This window comes from Frieseomelitta varia, unplaced genomic scaffold (genome assembly GCF_011392965.1).
Source record: "Frieseomelitta varia isolate USP_RPSP 00005682 unplaced genomic scaffold, Fvar_1.2 scaffold_773, whole genome shotgun sequence".
In the NCBI taxonomy this organism is placed as follows: domain Eukaryota; kingdom Metazoa; phylum Arthropoda; class Insecta; order Hymenoptera; family Apidae; genus Frieseomelitta; species Frieseomelitta varia.
Genome location: NW_025110560.1, coordinates 319,812 through 338,639, shown reverse-complemented (window position 1 = coordinate 338,639; position 18,828 = coordinate 319,812). Strand labels below are relative to the sequence as shown.

The following is an 18,828-nucleotide window of genomic DNA, read 5'->3' as shown; positions in this document are numbered from 1 at the left end:
ATAAAACTGAGATACAAAACACGAAAATACTTCCATTCTTAATTTTTGAAAACACCACTGAACACTTCTCAGGAAATAAGACATGAGGAATGTGAGCAATTTGTAACAGAATGTGGAATATTATAACAATTTGTTTTTAAGTTTTAATGATTAAAGTTTGATTTAATGAAATAGAGCGCTAGACAACATTCAATAGATTATTATATAAATGCATATTGATTAGACAAAGATAATATTAGAGCATAAATGGTGAAAAAATAGTAATACAGATACTACGCAATAAATATGTAACGCACCTCAACCGTAACGATGTCCTAACGCTACGATTTCCAATAGCAAATAACATCTCTCACCGTATATTCTTCTACACTTCTTCATTCGTTCGGAAATCTTCGGTTCCCCCTCTCACATGACAAACCAAAATTTTGCAATACGTCGAAACCTGAAAACCAAAAGAACAATAAACATATTCAATGTTTTGAATTTTGTTCGATACAAGGCCATGCATAAACACATTCAAGACATTTCTTAAAAGAGAATATTTCTTGGAAAAGGATATTTCCAAGAAATATTTTCTGTAAACATTAAATACGACTGCCTTGGTCGACTGCCCTATATAACTTCCATAACATTTTGATTTAACGTAAGTAACTAAAATTATTTTACTAAATTGTTACCTAAATTGAAATAAAATTATTTCATTATATAATTTAATATAATAATATATTATATAATTTAATATATATATATATATATAATATATCTTTTTATATAAGATATATATAAGATATCTTTTTTATGCGAAAAAATTGTAATTAACCTTACTCTATGTTAAAAAGGAATATAGAGAATATAAAGCTCACTATATATACAGTATTTCACTGTTATCAATAGATTATCAAACACATAACATAATCAAATATATATATGCACATGTATAAACTTTCTAACAATGTGACAAAAGAAAAACCTTTGAAATGCTGTTTAACGAAACTTGGTATTCTTGAATCAACCCTTTGAACTAAACGTTTTAAATTATAGAGGTCGTACCGATATTTCAAATTTCTTATAGACTCGAATAACTTCAGAACACACCGAGTCCCATAAAGTAGCACAGCAAGCATTCGAGATATTGCATGCATAGCATGATCGAGGCAGCACAATCGATTTAATGACCTCGTCGACTTGAAGTTTCCTAACCTCCAAATAACGCATGAGCTGTGCGTGTACGAGAAAAATTAAATTATTGAATTCGAATACGGGAGAAAGGAAATGGAAGAGGAAATTCAGGAAGAGGAAAGAGAAGTACTTCATTCGATATATGAAGGAGATTCAGCTTTTAAACAGTTGACACCTACAACATTTCAATATAAGGTTTGCTGTCTATAAAAATTACGAAATATAATTTTAAAATTTTAAAAAGGATCATCATCAATGACGAATGAATCATAATCATGTTTATTCAAATTTTATGACTTTCGACTGACAAGTTTTTATATATTTAACATTAATTGTATATACAGTATGGAGAGGACAACGATATGAAATCATTTCTATTGGAGATTTCATGGGGAACAACATATCCATCAGAGAGGCCTATCATTAATATGAACACTTTTTACAACAAGCACCTGTAAGTCCAGTCATCTTATCCACTGACTATTCTTGCATTCTGTTGCTTTTATTAAAGGTAAATGATTGGAATACAGTGTACAAGAAGTAAAAGACAAAGTGGTGCAACATGTGGAAGCAGAGATTGACCAATGGCTTGGATGTGCTATGACTTATACATTATTTCAATCTGTACAAGAACATTATACTGAATTGGTCTCAGCGCAACCAGATTCTGTAGTTGATTTAAACTCACAAACCAATCAGCTAAAGATAACAGATGAACATCAACAGGTAAGAATCAATTATATTGAAATATAAATTTACTCGATATATATGAAAGAGAATTAATTTGTTATGTAAAGTTGGAAGAAACAACAAAAAAGCCAAAAAAGGAACATCTGACTAAAGCTCAAAAACGTAGACAATGGAATAAAGCAGATGGAAAGGGAGAGAAACCACGAGGATGGGACTGGGTGGACATAGTAAAACATTTATCACAGACTGGCCCTAAACAAGAATCTTAGTTCAACTTCATTGAAATATTTGTACAGGTTAAAGGCGTATTATATTTTTATAAATTATTGAAAATAAACTGGTTCCCATATCGGTTTTACTAATATATTATAAATTATAATTACCTGTGATAAAAATTTGTAAAAAAATATTTACAAATAATTTTATCTCATTGCCAACAGATAGTTACAAAATATGCAAATAAAATTACTCAAATAATTAACAACTATAAAATTTGATCGAGATAAATAATGTGGAAGGAACAATGATATTTTAATTTCCAATGTTCATGCCTTTTCTTTTATAATTTTTTTCTTATAAAAATCTCCAACCTGCTACTGGTAATAGATTTGTTTCTGTTATCCATCCTAAAAAGCAACATTTTTACGAATAAAACATATAATAAACTTTTATCATATAGAAATAAAATTACCTTTGCTTTCAAGATCACTAATGAAGGCTTTGTATTCGCTAGAGATCAATAAATTCGTAGCATAAATACTCTCTATGGCTTTTGACGATTGTATGCCATTATTTGTATTAGAGTACCTTTTATTAAGTACATAAAGTCGCATTAAAGGATACGACAGATCACTTACTTCGGGTTTTACAAAAACATCCTGAAAAAGACGTAATATCTCAACATATAAGTATTAAAATTCTTTCATATGATTTACTTACAAGTGGCACTTTCAAAGACATACAAATAAAAAAGCCGCAAAGGCAAGCGTGGAAATATGCTTCTAGGACATCATAAGGTTGCGCGTCTTTTTTAAGACATATAAAAATAGTTTTATTTTGTACATCAATAGAAATCAAATATTTTCTATCTAGAAAGAGTTTCAATGCAAGCTCGGTGTCACTTGTTAAAATTATATCCTGTTTTATAAGAGCCGCAAGAGAAATACCTATTTTTATATTGAATCCACATATACTTATTGCTGCAAAGAAATAATTAATAGGAGCAGCAATTTGTATTAATTTAACGTTTAAAATTAAAATTAAATATTCTTACTAGGTTTTGTTAATAGTAACACTGATTCCTTTTTGTTAATTTCTTCCGGTTTTGGAATAACTTCGTTTGAAATATAACTTTTTATTATTAAAGCTAAACGATCTTCGTTCAAAGAATTTAAGCATAATGCCCTTACCGCAGAATAATTTGCATACAGATGTATTATCACAAGAAAGAGATAGAGTTCCATTATATATCTAGGTGCAGATTATATATATTATACTGTACTTGACAAAATTAAATTCAATTATTAAAAAATAATAAATACTACTATATTTACCGCTCATTGTGAAAAATTGAAAGTATTAAAATACCAACAAAAGATGCTATTAAATTTACACATGTTTCTTGACTTCCATCTTTAGCTGATACATCTGCCAAATTATTTTGTAATGCCTGTAATGCAGATTAATTTGTTATAATTAACAAAACTAAATCTATTTTAGATCTATCGTACCTGATGCTGTGTAAGTGCTGCCCTTGTTGCTCCACCAGCAACACCAACAATCGATTTCATTGCTGTTGAAATGCACAATATTCCAAGCGAATAGGAGGAAAAATAAGGTAAGAGTAATTCTAATCCCATTGCTAAATCATTAAGAATGTCAGCAAAGAGCCTCCATTTTTTACATTGTCCATCTAAATTTGTCCTAATGAATGAAAGACAATCACTACTTTTGTAGAGACTAATTAGAAATATTATATTCTCGTATATAATTTTATTTACCCATTCCACCATGCAAATACAATACGACCAACCATCCCAGTTCCATCTTTTAATATCCACGTTATAGCTGCTGCTAGTGGAGTTGCTGCAGCCTCACCTACACCTACCCCTTGCATAATGGAATGTGTTGTGAGTGTACCCATTATGGTACTTGCAAATGCCTATAACAAATCAAAGATAATAATGACATAATTACATTGATAGTTTCACTTATAATTTTTGTAACTTTCTATGTAAAATAACCTGAACTGTATCCCATATTTGATAAGATGTATAATCAGGGTGAACGCTGTCAGGATATCCTTGAGGTAAAAATACCTCCTTTACAATCGATATGAAACCAGAATAAAAAGACTTCGTTCTAGTTGTGTCTGATAACAGTTCGGTTATCGATTGTTCGTCTGTAGACCAAGACGAATGATAGGTTAGGTAAACTAACAGTGACGTTTGACATGTCAGAATACAGTTACCTTTTGATTTGACGAAAAACCTGTCTTTCTCACTCCCGTAGGCCTCGGTGAATAGTAATCGCTCATGCATCTTGAAGTGCACCGAGATTACGTTGTTTTGATTTGAATATACCGTGTGGAAACATATGCACTTTTATTAACGATCATAGTCGCTGTTGCATCCACGCGCGATTATCTCCACTATGAATACAACAAAATTCCCTAATATTTTGCTCAAAAAAATTGCATAATCAAATTTTTTTAAAAAAATTTCCGTAACGTGTAAAAATATATGGAAAAGATAGCAAAAATGCAGTTTTCTTTTTTCTTTTTTTAATAATCAATATTTTACTTTAATTTGGAAATCTTATTAAAATGAAAAATTTTCTGTTTGATTCGAACATTTTTTGTATTTTACTTCTGCAAGCTTTTCGTGACATCCATATTCGGGAGAATTAAAGAAACGTCTTCAATTATTCCATTCAATTCGTTTATGCAGGCATCTAATCTTTTTTTTACCTTCTTTGCGTCAAATTTTATATTTTTATATAAATTAATCTTTTGCATTTTATTATGGAAGTCGGAAATTAAGTGACTCCCACGAATTTTGGTACCATCAGCCATTAGACTCGAATATTTAAATGATTCTTGTTTTTCTTCCTGATCCTTTGGTAAATCCACTTTGTATTCAGCCAATTCAGTTATCGTTTCTTGTAATTTTTCTTTTTTAGGTTCATATTTAATTAATTTACATATTTGACTAATCTTTTCTTGATCTACATTGTCTTCATCATGTAGATAAGTATCCAATTGGAGAATTTGATCATTTTTCTGCTTCTTTCTATTTGTTAATTTTACTTCTTCTGTATCGGGATCAAAAGTTATGTGAATATTAGTCTTCGATGAAAATTTCATCTTTTTATTCGGTCTGGAATTATACTCCTTAATATACGAGTCTCTTTTGAAACAATTTAAAAAGGTTCGTTTCCTTTTACACTCCATTATTGAATCGCACAGAATTCCGTCAGAAATTTTCTTCTTTTTTCTTTCTTGCAAACCAGGTTTACAATCCAGGTAATATTTCATCCAAAGAAACGTTATTTAAATCTGTTAAATAAATAGTTCTTTCGTCATCAATCTTATATTCGGTTTTCTAATTATTTATAGAATTATTTTCAAAAATCTCAAAGAAATTCAGAGATGAATCAGAGATGAACATTTTGAAGAGCACTGACCTGGCCTCGCAGTTGAACTTTAAAATTTATAATTCCAATTTTTGGAATCTTATTTAAATTGTCTTTTTCATCTTGAACCTGACAATAATAACGTAATTTTAACTTTACGATTTGACGTAACTTGCGTTTAACATTTTTATTGCTACTTTTATTTAACAATATTATATGTATGTTCAAAATAATCTCTCTAAAACTATAATCTTGTATAAAGCAGAAAAATAATTTTTCTTGTGTATATTACATTGTATATTTATTCAATCAAAGTATGCACATTATCATGAAGTAAATTCAGATTCGCACGTGATTCATCTGTTCTTGTATCTAATTAAAATAAATAAATATTTTTGGAAATGATAAACATTCTACATGTTTTATGAAGCGTAGTATGTCCGAGAGGTACGTGAAAGAAATTTTAGAGAAGCTCGAAGAAATTGAGAAACTGCACGCGAAGTTGCGCAGTTTGGTGCCACGCGTAAAAGATCATGAATGGAGAGATGTGAAAAACGAAAGTAAAACGAATTATCTAGAACAAAAACCTATCAATTTTTGTCGAAATTCAGAAATTATAAGAAATATGTCTAAAGATTTAACAACGAAAATAAAAAAGTTATACGATCCAAATACAAAACCTATGAAATATCTTAAAATGTTTAAAAATCATTCTAATAATAAATGGAAAAGTTTCAAAAACTATTTGTTGACCATGAACGAATCCGACACTGTATTAGGTAAAAATGGAATTAAATTTTTTACTTAATACTAAACATTAACGTATATATGGAATATTTGATATATTAATTAATTATTTATAAATAATGGATATATCTGATTTATTATTACAATTTCTAGTAAACAGAGCTTCTCAAGTGTCGAATGATGATTTAGCAAACAATATTTCAGAAAAAACAATTTCTTTTGCAATTCCTCAACCAAAAGTCAATCATCTTTTTAAGAAAAGAAGATCTACATTGCAAGATCTACCAGAACGGTTACTAAAATATTTTGGTTACTCTCATGATTCCACCTTTGTAAATAAAAATGTAGTATCGATACACGATCATGGTTTAGGTGAAAATGAACCGCATAAAGTGCATAAAACGTCAATCATTCCAGATGAGAAGACTGAAACATTAAAAATCGTTTCATCCGTAAGAAGAATCTCAATAGGAGACAACAAGAAGTGATCTTCATTAAACGATTGAAAAACTTAAATTACCAAACAAAATTAAATAAAATATCCAAAGTAAAAGAAATTTCTATTAAAATATTAAATTTTGTTCCGCTAATTATATTAATGAAAACATGAATTTGCATAAACATCTAATATGTATATTTATATATATTAAAAATATTTAAGCATGCACCGTGTGGATCACCCCTAGGGACTAATTTATATTGTTATTCTTATCGCACGCTGTTGCCCTCTTTGTCTACCGCGCATATGAGTCTGTCCTTGTTGCACGCTGCTGCTCTCCTTGTCTACCGCGTTTATATCTCTGTCCTTGTCGCACGCCTGTGCTCTCCTTGTCTAATGACGCTCAATACGTAGACAGCAGAAAAAACAGAATTTTCTACTTTTAGTATCACCGAGGTATCAATAAATGGCGCCACCGTTGCTTCCAAACATTGACAGGTGACAGTTTTTCCACAAATTACGAGAAGAAATTAAGAGGAATCATTTGTGGACTGTTATGGTTGCGTCTCCGATTTTAGAGACCCTAAGCTTGCGTTTTATGTTTCGTTTAAGTATAGTTTACGTATATAAAGGATGTTTCAATTTCGTTTACGTTGGTAGTAATGCCAGTAGTGAGTGCATAATTTCGCGCAAACTGTAGTGAATATTAGATTCAAATTTATTTGCGAACGATAGCATTATCTTTCAAATATTATGTGGAGTGCAAATTAGTAGCGTGAAAAATTAAAATTAATCATTCCCTTGTATGGTTATAGAGCGTTTAGTTCCACCGGTCTGCCATAACGCGGCGCTAGTGTTTCCTACCCCGTAAAACAGAAATTTTCATTTGCGAAAAAACCTAATTTAACGAAATGAATTGTGAACTTTTGTGATTGTATTACCCTAATTAGACCCTTAGCTTTCTGTTCATAGCCCATTTGACCTGTAAAGTGCAGAAATAAGAATTAATTTTTATAATTAATTAGTACCACTTGCCGCTAGATGGCGCCACCATGTCCATTTTCTGACAGTTCACACTAATTACGAAAAAAACCTAATTAAAAAGAATAATTTGCGAACTTTTTTATATGTTTTCTTAAAATTAGTATCCCCGCTTTCTTTCTACGTGTATTTTTCCTAGAAAAACATGTGTAAAAAGTTGGATTTTTTTTCAATAGATCGAAGGATGTTCTTATCGCACATTATTGCTTACTATTTTTTACTATGTCGGTATTTCAGAACCCCAGCCATGTAACCCCGTAAGATGCAAGGTCTATTCATATACTTCGTCTGTGGTGCAGTCAACAACCTTGGTTAATAGAAATATTCTTATTACCATAACAATTTTAATTGCTATTCGATAATAGAAAAGTTTTGTTGATTAAAATTAGCAGTCATTTTGAATAAAATCACTTAGTTATGAAAAAGCATTATTTCATTACGTACTACTAAATTAAATAAGTTACATTCGTTGCATTAATAAAACTGAAAACTAAGATTTAGAATTGAGACACGCTTTTTTAACTTACTTTGAAGTTTAAAAAGTGAAGTTACGGACATTTTATTAAATCAATTATTCAATAAACGATAAGAATTGTTTCAGGTTAGACAAATACATCTTTATACAAATACGTGCGCAGTGATCTCAGCGCCATACGGTGAAATGTACAATCACAATCGATATAATTTCTCGCAATTGATCTAAAATATTGGTATATAACGTTAGTTTTAAGCGGGAAGCCTAAGGAAGATGAAGCATCACTTATAAATTTTCAGGTAAAACTACAATCACTATTACTATTATTAAGATTTACTATTAATAAATCCCTATTATCAAAATTTATTAACATGTAACAACACACAGTTGTCATCATTATACTGATAAAATTTAAAGCCATTCTGGAAATTCATGATTTTCTAGCATTTACACTGATCGAATCCCTTGTCGGCCATTGTGAAATCTACGTATGTTTCAAAGTAATGTATGGTCGTAATAACTTACACAGTTAAAATAATTGTTCTAAGTACTTATCAATGTAATTATAATAGTCATCTCTCTACATTGTAAGTATAGGAGAACAGTAAGAATATAATTGCACGGAATCATTGTTCCAATCAATTATATGCAGTTATAAAATATCTTATTCTACAGCATCCTATTTATAATTTCATAGGAAACATCAACTTGAATCGAAACCATTACGAATCGATATCGTCATGTATGAGAAGAAGATAATAAGAGGTAACTCCTGAAATGTGAGACCATTGACTAACTGTTAATGTTGTAGTCAATGATCCTATTTTTAGTCAATGCTATTAGTCAATGGTGAGACATGAAAAGACATTGAATGCTTGGACTATTCTGTACTTTGCGGCATCACTGCACTGTACTGCCATCTGAAGGTAACTGGAGAATGAACATTGCAATACTCGAAGCGGCCAATGGAAAAGAACGGAAATGTTTGAAAGAAGCCTTTAGAGTGTGTGGGCTGGCAGATGGGAGTACCGGAAAGGCGGGTTCCACCGGAAGTCACGGAGGTTGAAACGTAACATTACGATCACGAGTAAATCCTTCGATTATGCCTAACGTAATCCTCAATGAATCGATTTGCATAAAATAGAAGAAAATCTAAATCTTAATTATCAAGGTACATTTAATATTCATAACTTAGAACTTCCGTTTTCATTCTTAATGTTTTTCTTAATTTAATTTGCAACTTTCTTCTCTTTTTTTCTTTTTTTATGCGATTAAATATAAGATATGAAAAATTTAAGATTGCATATCCAACTTAAAGAATTTGCTTATGTACTATGACTAATTAATTTCAATGACAATCAAGTGAATTCAGATGGTTTGCATGGACTTACATTATATTGATGGACCATCAGAGATTTCGCAGGAAAGATGTGCTCGTAACGTGATTTTCTATGATGTAAAAAGTGGAACTCTGACTTGCATATATTACATTTTTATTCGAGGCGATGAACAATCAGCACTGGTAATGCGTCTAACGGTTTTTCGTAGGGGAAAAAAGATGTGTTTTCAGACAGAAGTGCAAGCATCATAGATATTTCTGTACACTGAAAAACAAACAATCTTTTTCTAATCCAAAAAAGCATCATTTCATTATTTAATATTTTTTTAGACAGAAAGTTCTGTATTTGTATAACTAAATATTAACTATTATTAGTTATTAATAACTAAATATGGAAATTGGAGGACCGTAGCGGGATAAGATATCTTCCAATTTGAAGTATCAAGTTCAATGATTAATTTTAAATCCTGTGCAATTGATCTTTAATTTAAAAAGGGAACATTTAGGAATCATTGTTAACACATTTAATTTCTTCTTCCAATCTTATGCTAAAATTCTCTTTAAAACATTAACAATATTTTTGCTCAAAACAACAGAATTATAAAAATTGGAGAACCGTAACCGGATGGAACATCTGCCAGTTCAAAGCTTGACAAAGTGTATCACGGTATCAGGAGAATAGCAGAGGCTCGATTCTGAAAACAAGAAGCGTCTGATAAACAAACCGGGCGCACTTAAGCGAACCGGGTAAAAGTGCGAATAAACGAGCGTACGAAGAGCGTGCCGTCGCCGTTCCCCGTGCCTCTTCCTAAGCCCCCTTACTCGTTTTCCAGTCAACGACTTCGTTGGATGGTGTTGCACTTACGTGCACTGTTGCATGCGGGAAATATGGCGTGCTGCATACACGCACGTGGGACGCGAAGGTGGGGCTGTGCCTTACAAGCTATTCCTGTACACTATACACTTTGGAGTAGCAAGTAGCATAACAACACGATCCTATTCAACATTGTGTACTGTTTCGTCGCGACAAGAGCATGGGCTGGTGGATTAATAACGCAACGACATCTCGGAATTGCTCATTCTACTTTTTCACTTACAATTAGCAGGGTCCAACTTCTAGAAACGTTCACCAGTTTCCATACCCGTTCTCATTGATCGTCGATGGCTCTAATGAGTTAAAGAGAGAAAGGGATTTTTCGAGTTGCGTATGTCACGTTAGTTGCTCGTTTCGTCATTAATTACTCGACGATACCAGGAATCCACCACCATTGCCTGTTTATGGCGTAAATGGAAAAGTAGAGGATTAAGGATTTTCCTTTTCAAATTTTGATCAGGTAAACAAACGAACACGTGTTTCCATGGTATTTATATCTGAAGTTTACGCTGAATAAAATATAAAGGTTTGTATAATAAGTCTGCGAGTTGAACGTCTGTAATTTATCTACACAGGCATCTGGGATGTGTGTAAATGCTAAAAAGAATTCGTGGAATGTTTCTAAATACCTGGCAAGGCTGCTAGAAGTATCCAAGGGATTTGAAACGTGAAAACTATGAAACGGCGAACTTATGAAGGATAATTATTATCGCCGGCACGGGGCACGCGACTCGCCAAGTCACACGGTATTCTTCTCTTTTCCTTTCTTTCCTCTGTCGTCTTTTACCTCTCCCTACTATTCTACACTTTTGTAATGCCTCTCTGTCTCTGGCACTTCCTGTGTTCCGCCACATTCACCTGACTGCCAGCACCTGCCTTCATAAGTATCTAGGTGTACACAACGTATGGAGGCGACCGCGTATCCTATGGGACTTCAGTTTCCCCGCTCGTTTCATCGGCTACGCTGTGCTCTCCTGCTTGTGCCTACTGGCGCAATCCACCTGGAAACACGTCGAGTGCGCTACACGCAGTCGATGTTACGCTGTCGTTCACCACGGCTGAACTATCGAGCTTTTCCTCTCCTGATAACAGTCACGCCTCGAACCGGCGAACCTGCGGTCGACCATTAGTGTCCTCCGCGACCACAACTGGTTTCACTTCCCTGCAGGTTCGAATTCAAAAGTTAAATTCATTTATAAGTATTTAATTCTCTTCTTACTTCTATTTTTTTTTTTTTTTTATTTCTTCTTTGATATTCTTGTTTGTCCCTTGATGGTACTGGTACTTTGCACTGAGATTTTTCTAATCAAAGTGACCAAAATCAGTATATAGATCTTGAGCATCAGGTATCAGTTACGGGTTGGGTCTTTTGCAATGTTCAATAGCCGACGTTTTTGTTTTTCATGTTTTAATCGAGAAGAAGAAAGAATAATCTGTGGAATGTTTCAATAAGGATGGTATAGAAATTGCTGGTTTGAAGGAGGCTGAACGATTTTCTGTTTTACGAGCATAGGACTCGGCTCGATATTCGCGAGTTCTTGCCACAGTGAAGAATTGTTTAGTGTAATAACGCGTTTCTCCAAGCTTGAAAGGTGAATCCTTATTGTAAAGTGACTGTTGAATTACTGGCAGAGCTGATTTGTTTCGCCGGTTTTAGTGCTCTAGAATGTCATCTGGATTTCATAGTCGGTGAGTAAACCTTTCAACACATGTTTCTTAATAAAACCAACAGTATCCTACTGCTCTTACTATTATACGATAGTAGATTCAAGTTAGAAGTTAAACTTTTTGAAGACTTTCTCTGTCAGAGTAGCGAATCAAAAGTCGATACTTCTGATTTTCTCTTCTAATTACTTTTTTTGTTTTTTATTTAAAAAAATATTATCATTAAGAGTAGTTAGATACAAATATTATTATTGAAGTAAGTACTTATTAACACGTACTTATTGTTAGAAGTACGATCTAAAAATTGTATTGGAGAGCACTATGAAATATTCGCAATCGATAGAAATGATAGCTGATGGAAAATCCCAGGGGCCACGATTTGAAAAACAAATTTCGGACATTGGTAGTCAGGGCAGGTAGAAAATCTTATTGAAACAATGGCCTTGTGCGTATCTTCTCATAGGAGATTGTAATGGCGTCCCTCCCAGCGTGAATACGCACGTGTTCCGGCCGCGTTCCAAGATCGGGCAATTTCGATTCTTCCATGCTAGCTTTCCCACAACAATTTTCTTAGTGAAACTTTATTCGCGCAAAGTAACCGCAGAGAATTCAATTATTCTTAGTTTGATCTTCTTCTTCTTTGTTTCAATTAAACAATTTCTTCCTGTATCAAAAACTGAATGAATTTGTCTCCTTTTTATTCCCGTGATTTATCATCAATAGGATTTTTCAAAAATTTTCATAATTTGATTGTATTTTACGTTTTTATAATTACATAGACTGACTAGACTTATGGATATTTATGCATCCATAAGAATGCTGATAACTATATTATCCATTCTATGAACAAATTTATAATGATCAAGTTAAAAGGAACATAGGTATCTCGTGTAAAAGATATTTTATATTTTAGAAAACTATGAAATAGGCCATTCAACACGAGATAGAAGGAGTTAAAATTCTTTTCATCTTAGCCTTATTATTATCTTGGTTATTAAAACGAATGAACTCCGTTCTTTGACTGCAGATAACCGCCAGCTAATTCTCGCCGGAAATCATTTCTCATTTTTCTCATTGCAATTACCAAGTCTAATGTGCACGATGAAAATAATTCGGATTACATTCATACCAGTATTTGCTCGCGTTAATTGCTACCTAACAATTATTAAATTGCATCGACCGTAAAACTTATCGCCTCTCTAACATGACGAGGATGCACAGTGATGTATAAACCGAGAATTATTAATTCGAAACAATCCAATTGACGAAGCAGAATAATGGGGCCACATGCATTAAGCATTCTCCGGACTGTTTACCTATTGCCGCGTGTGCTGCTGCGGCAGCCTGTTACAAAGGAACTCGTATCTACCACCGTTTCTTGTGCTAAGTGGCTTGTTTCAATGGAAAATGAGTCACTAATAAGCTCAATCGAGTCAATCCACTCAATTTTTCACGAAGGTGTTACTCCTGAAGTTACAATTCATAAATTTATTCGTTCTTTCAACTGTGCCGATGCTTTTAACTTTTCACAAAAACTGTTTACTCCTGATTGTGTTATAAAATTTTGATTCATAAGTTTAGTTTTTCGGATAGACTTTAACTTTGTTTATTTTATACAATTCTTGAGCTCCCATTCGAGTCAGTTATGATCATTTAGCACAACTTTTTCTTCGGAAAATAAACTCGAGAAATATGACAAGTTTTTCATTTTTGAAATATTAGATAGATAGGATGCAGAAATGTTTACTCCAATAATCAAATAAAAAGATAACTTTAAACAAAATTATCGTGTTCTTTCTTTATAGTTTTCATTTATCAGTTATATTAGAAAGAAGAAAAATTTGTACAAAATATATAGCAATCTAATAATAACAATATAATTCCATAGTAACATCACGGGTAATTCAGAAATAGTTTTATAATCCAGAAATAGATTCATGAATGATACGGAAGTGATAATGCTAGAACTTTCTATTTACAGTTTTTGCGTATCAATATTAGCTCAACGAGAGTATTCTGAATAACGTATCTGAATGAGCTCATTTATATAAATACTTACTCACCGTATTTACTAGTTTCAACTCAAGAAATAGTTAATAATCGAGTCAGCCTATCTATGTAATAATTTCGAAACTTTTCTTCGTGCAACTTGGTCATTGAAAAACCAAAGGTCACAATAAAAGAAAATTCGCAGTGGAGCCTTTTAATCTCTACAAATTGCGACTGACTTCAACGGGATAAAAGAAAAAAAAAACATAAGCAGGGAAAAATAGTGAGAATAAAATTGAACGAGTGGGATGGTAAGAGTGCATCCGATGACATTTTCTTCGCGGCACGTTCACGCCTATCAGTTAGCAACGATCGTGTGCATACGTATTACAAACGCTTCGTTACGTTCCCGAAGGTAACCTCGAGGCCAGAATCTCCGACTTTCTCTCATCTCCGCGCATCCATCTTAGGTGTGCGGTTGCATATGCACGGAATGCAGCCGCTGACCGATAAACACCCGTGGCGATTAAAACGACCGGGGCTGACCGATTACCGAGACTTGTTTTCATGTTCTCTCGCATTCGGTACTACCATCGATTCGTGCGTATCAGTTTAATCTTCTCGGAGTGAAGATATTAAAGAACTTGAAATTTTCAGAATCTTGACGATTTGTAGATGACAGGATAGAGAATGGAATATTTTGTAGGAATGAGAGAAACAACTGTGAGTGAACTTTTAAGGGCATTTAATTAATTGGAGTAGAATGTTAAAATAATTATAATTATTGAATTTCGTGTGAGTTTCGAAGTAAATATTTACTTAATTAAATCATCATCATTATTATATATTTATATAATTCTTATTATTATAGTTTTATTTGTTTAATTAATTTGTCTAAAATGAATAAATTCAGATTTAAATTTATTTATTTAATTTATTATATTTTTATTATAATATTTTTATTATAATATTTTATTATAATATTTATATAATATTTATAATATTATAAAATTTATATTTTTATTATAATATTTATATCATTATCTTTTGAAATTAATGTGATGAAACAAAAAATGGAATTTCGTATAAGAAATTTCGAAGGATGAATAATAATACAGTCCTTTGGATTGTTTATGAAAACTTTCCGTATTAGATTTACGAGTATGTTAGTCATGTTTTCTGACGTCAACTTAAGAGAATAAATTAGTATGGGGAAGGGAACAGCAAACTCCGGCAGTCGTGCATGCACAAATAGAATGATGTTTTGCGATACTAGTTGTTCCAATTAAGAATTCAGTAAATTTTAAATCGTTTTACTTTTTCTTTTCATCTCAATATAATTATCATTCGATTCTTTAGAATCTGAAAAACACGTTTGTTCAAAAAGTTAACAACGTTCTTATAGCGGGACAAATTCTAAATTATTAATTACACCGCGTTGATATTTAAAGTAATTTTTTCATTGATAATTTCAATCATATTTCGACTCTAAATTTACAAAACGGTAGGAGCGGCTAGAACTGAGCGATTAATTTTTCATACAGAATTAAAATTATACCTAAACTGAAGTATAATTTCAAACAATCGAACATTCGAAAGAAATTAACGGACGAGACGAAATGATTCAAGTAATTGATCTTTCGCGCAGAAATAGTGTACAGAATTTAAAATTTAAAAAGTCCCTCCGACTTTCAATTAAAAACACGTTGTCTCAAGAAAGAGACGAAAGAAAATAACAGAAACATTGACGAAAGTCCGCTCATTTTAGAGCTTTTCTGCAACGTTGTACGCCTCAGACCTTCATGCAAAATTGGAAATTACCGTGAATGCGAAAACTGCTTGGAAACGTGTTACTCTGATCTCTAGGCCCCGATGCATCGTCGCTGCAGCTGCCGCGCTGTGACAGCTGCAGCTTTTTACTCGCTGCACTGGTTACTCTGGTTTCCATGTGCGGAAGACGTCAGACACGGTACGATCGTGCCGGTCGCACGCCACTGTCCGATAAAAAGATCGTGGAAAAAGAGAGGGAAACGACTCCGGCGTTTGTGATATCCCATTGCATGTGAAATAATAATGCATAATTATTAGTTAAGTTTTCGATGTTTACTTCGGATCCATCGATCTTCAGATTATTCAAGTAAAATTTGCTCTTATTCGAAGGTCGAAGTAAATGTATGCTAGCTCTAATAAGTATTCACACACGTTTATGACTGTAATATATCAATGTCAGTAAGATGTATGGATTAATGAAAATTTAATTATAATAAGAAAATGGATGGATGGATGAAATGTCATGTGAGTAGGTACTCATTGTTATGTTTAATTATTTCTATCGAAGTATGAATTTACGTAAATATTAAATACGTGAATTTATGTAAATATTTTTCCAATCTAATAACAAATAATAATATACTTGTCAACTCCTTGTAGAGACAACAAATAATTTTTTAGTAAAATATAGTCACCTCTCTTACCTTCTTGTAGAATCAATGAATTTTCTTTTTTAATTTTTTTAAATTAATAATTTGTCTCACTTTGCATTATTAATTATTTAAAATCAATTTTATCGTGTTATGATAATAACTGTACAAAATGTAATCGTCGTTTATCAACATATAATTTTTATTTGCAACCTAGTAATTGAATTAATATTCTGCAAAAAAATACGCAAGTGTTTGGATACTTTTTTAAGAGTAATATACATGTAATTTACATCTACGTGTTTCACACGATGTGCAGTTATTGTAAATAAATTTTTAGGCAGCATTTCCTGTCGGTAATATGGTGCTTGCGGAGTTTGTCGATGATAATAATGCGAGAATGTATCGTAATTAATTCCACGTTGCTTGGACTCGTAGTCCTTGAAACCGAGTATTTTTCGATAAAAGTACTTAATGTTTCAGTCTCAGCTCTTGCAGTGGAGTACGTGTCCTCGTATTCTGTGGCTTGCTTGTTGCAAATTGGCTGAAACTGAAAGATAAAGCTCTCAGTTTGTTTGATACTTATCAAAGAAAAGTATGCCTTGAGATACTTTGTCGTAATTTTGTCTCTCGATTATCTGAACCGAATATTCACGATGTTTCGCATTAAGTTTCATTAAAATCAACATCCTCCAATAATTTGTACTCTGTCGTTCCTATATTTTTTATAATCAAACAATTTTACTTAATGAGAAATTAATTCTTCGATCTCAAATTCGTGAGCTCGTTCAACCTCAGACAAGGTACCACATCTTGTTGCACGACGTGTTATTTATTAGCATGTTAAATTTAATAAGCTCATACGCGGAAATCCCAAATTGAATAATTCATTCAAGTCGAGCGCACCATTATAATTACCATTAACGTATAACATGCGGCATCCAACAGTGCCCAAAATCTTCCTTTCAAATCATCCACTGTACAATCATTCTCATAAAATGTACGCAACTCACCGTCATACTACAAAATATCCAAGACTCTTCGTCACGTCACAAAATATCCAAAAGATTAAATTACTTCTTGCAACATATAGGATAAAACAAATTTCTACTTTCGCAAAGAAAAGCTTGAAAGTCTACTTTCAAAAGGTGTAATACGAGTTATAGTTCTATATATATATTCTATATATTAAATTTATATAGTTCTATATATCTACATAGTTTTATATATATGAAGTTTATATAATACAGTTCTCTATATATATATCATATAGATATTAGTGCTTTAGTGCTCAAGCTATCTAAAAATCTACGTATATATCCAAAGCGTTTAGAGATTCGTTTCAAACGAAAAATAATCGAATCGGGATACCCCGAACAGCAGCCAGAAACATGTGCTGGATCCTGACACGAGTGTGAGGGACATCTGGCCGGTGATCCAGCCAAAGGATGCACCCGTTGCAGGTGCATGCTTGATCCGTGCAAGCGGCAAACGGTCCGTGATTTCGCCGCTATTTCGGCCAGTCGTGAGTTGGAAAGGTTTCTTATCCTTGGCTGCCAGTCGGGGGTGATTTCACAGTTGCGGCAAACAGATGTTCTACACGCTTCCGAAGATGTTTCACGTCTGGGAATATCGTTGATCCACGAACACGCTGGCACACGGTTGCGTAAACTATCCGCTTTCTTTCTCCGTGAAATCGCATCGCTCGCGGAAATGATACACTCTCCTGAGCTCAGATTCCATCTATTGATTAGATCAAGACGTAGAGGAATAAAGGATGGAAAGGTTGTAGTAGTGATCGAACATATGCATAAGTACCAAGAGAGCAAACTCTTAATTACACTGTGTGTGAAGAAGATGAGAGGAGAGATTAAAATAAGAGGAAAAAATGTATGATGATGAGCTGGTTTTGATAGTTCTTTTGTGGTGTTGGGGTTAACGAAGAAAATGCGCGCTATCGACTATCGTTTGAAAATCGTTAGTAAACGCTGATCGAGAAATACGGAATTTTTTAACATTTTTAAATGTTTTTTTGCACGTTACTCATATTTTTTCTAAAATATTTTAAATAATAGCTTTTTTCTGAAAGAAACAGCTCTTTAAAATTACACATAAAGTATAATACAATAGATGAATAATTCGAAAAAATAGTATAAATTTTTAGGATTCTTTAAAGTAACTTACAGTTACTTTCGCTTCGAATTCTTCAATTTATACGAGGAAAGGGCTGCAATTTGAAACAAGGAGTCTTCAATTAATAATCGCGGAATTAATTCATTAGTTCGTATGAATGGTAATAAATTTACGTAACATGCCCTCATAAAACTAGCAGTGAAT

At 32.6% G+C, this 18,828-nt stretch overlaps 4 protein-coding genes and 1 long non-coding RNA gene across 9 annotated transcripts in view; 4 read left to right on the top strand and 1 right to left on the bottom strand.

Annotated features, from left to right (window-relative positions):
• The first annotated feature begins 1,125 nt into the window (after positions 1–1,125).
• LOC122535801 (RWD domain-containing protein 4) lies at positions 1,126–3,859 on the top strand. Of its 3 annotated transcripts, XM_043667627.1 has the most exons (5): positions 1,126–1,374; positions 1,524–1,633; positions 1,710–1,904; positions 1,973–2,165; positions 3,589–3,859. In XM_043667627.1, exons 1-4 carry the CDS (start codon positions 1,273–1,275, stop codon positions 2,136–2,138), a joined length of 573 nt encoding a protein of 190 aa, XP_043523562.1. In that variant the 5' UTR covers positions 1,126–1,272; the 3' UTR covers positions 2,139–2,165; positions 3,589–3,859. The 3 variants fall into 3 exon arrangements, with proteins under 3 accessions (XP_043523562.1, XP_043523561.1, XP_043523563.1); XM_043667626.1 differs by lacking the exon at positions 3,589–3,859 and having other exon boundaries at positions 1,127–1,374; positions 1,973–2,227; XM_043667628.1 differs by lacking the exon at positions 3,589–3,859 and having other exon boundaries at positions 1,128–1,374; positions 1,710–1,905; positions 1,977–2,227.
• LOC122535800 (RUS family member 1) lies at positions 2,427–4,536 on the bottom strand. The gene is made up of 9 exons (XM_043667625.1): positions 4,340–4,536; positions 4,113–4,270; positions 3,870–4,030; positions 3,600–3,792; positions 3,423–3,538; positions 3,143–3,339; positions 2,809–3,068; positions 2,561–2,747; positions 2,427–2,495 (listed from the first exon to the last, which is right to left on the bottom strand). The coding sequence occupies exons 1-9, from the start codon at positions 4,407–4,409 to the stop codon at positions 2,443–2,445; spliced, it is 1,395 nt and encodes a 464-aa protein (XP_043523560.1). The 5' UTR covers positions 4,410–4,536; the 3' UTR covers positions 2,427–2,442.
• Positions 4,537–4,689: 153 nt separating this feature from the next.
• LOC122535799 lies at positions 4,690–6,790 on the top strand. Its single transcript, XM_043667624.1, has 2 exons — positions 4,690–6,281; positions 6,403–6,790. The coding sequence occupies exons 1-2, from the start codon at positions 5,927–5,929 to the stop codon at positions 6,735–6,737; spliced, it is 690 nt and encodes a 229-aa protein (XP_043523559.1). The 5' UTR covers positions 4,690–5,926; the 3' UTR covers positions 6,738–6,790.
• Positions 6,791–6,989: 199 nt separating this feature from the next.
• On the top strand, positions 6,990–9,443 carry LOC122535796. Its single transcript, XR_006308263.1, has 6 exons — positions 6,990–7,186; positions 7,967–8,040; positions 8,331–8,503; positions 8,649–8,791; positions 8,902–8,969; positions 9,035–9,443. It is a non-coding gene; the product is annotated as an uncharacterized LOC122535796 (long non-coding RNA).
• Positions 9,444–11,450: 2,007 nt separating this feature from the next.
• The window catches only part of LOC122535791 (TNF receptor-associated factor 4), a 34,818-nt gene continuing 27,440 nt past the window's right edge, over positions 11,451–18,828 (top strand). For 2 of the 3 annotated variants that reach the window (XM_043667611.1, XM_043667610.1), the window contains exons 1-2: positions 11,451–11,585; positions 11,838–12,106. The gene's annotated coding sequence lies outside the window, so the exon portion shown is untranslated. The remainder of the gene's footprint in view (positions 11,586–11,837; positions 12,107–18,828) is intronic. The other variant, XM_043667613.1, reaches the window with a different exon arrangement.

Coding starts and splice junctions, on each gene's coding strand:
- LOC122535801 (XM_043667627.1), top strand. CDS start 1,273: ATGGAAGAGGAAATTCAGGAAGAGGAAAGAGAAGTACTTCATTCGATA. Junction 1,375..1,523: donor CTACAACATTTCAATATAAG/GTTTGCTGTCTA, acceptor TTGTATATACAG/TATGGAGAGGACAACGATAT. Junction 1,634..1,709: donor ACTTTTTACAACAAGCACCT/GTAAGTCCAGTC, acceptor ATTGGAATACAG/TGTACAAGAAGTAAAAGACA.
- LOC122535800 (XM_043667625.1), bottom strand. CDS start 4,409: ATGCATGAGCGATTACTATTCACCGAGGCCTACGGGAGTGAGAAAGAC. Junction 4,271..4,339: donor GTTTTTCGTCAAATCAAAAG/GTAACTGTATTC, acceptor CTTGGTCTACAG/ACGAACAATCGATAACCGAA. Junction 2,748..2,808: donor TGTCTTTGAAAGTGCCACTT/GTAAGTAAATCA, acceptor CGTCTTTTTCAG/GATGTTTTTGTAAAACCCGA.
- LOC122535799 (XM_043667624.1), top strand. CDS start 5,927: ATGAAGCGTAGTATGTCCGAGAGGTACGTGAAAGAAATTTTAGAGAAG. Junction 6,282..6,402: donor CGAATCCGACACTGTATTAG/GTAAAAATGGAA, acceptor TACAATTTCTAG/TAAACAGAGCTTCTCAAGTG.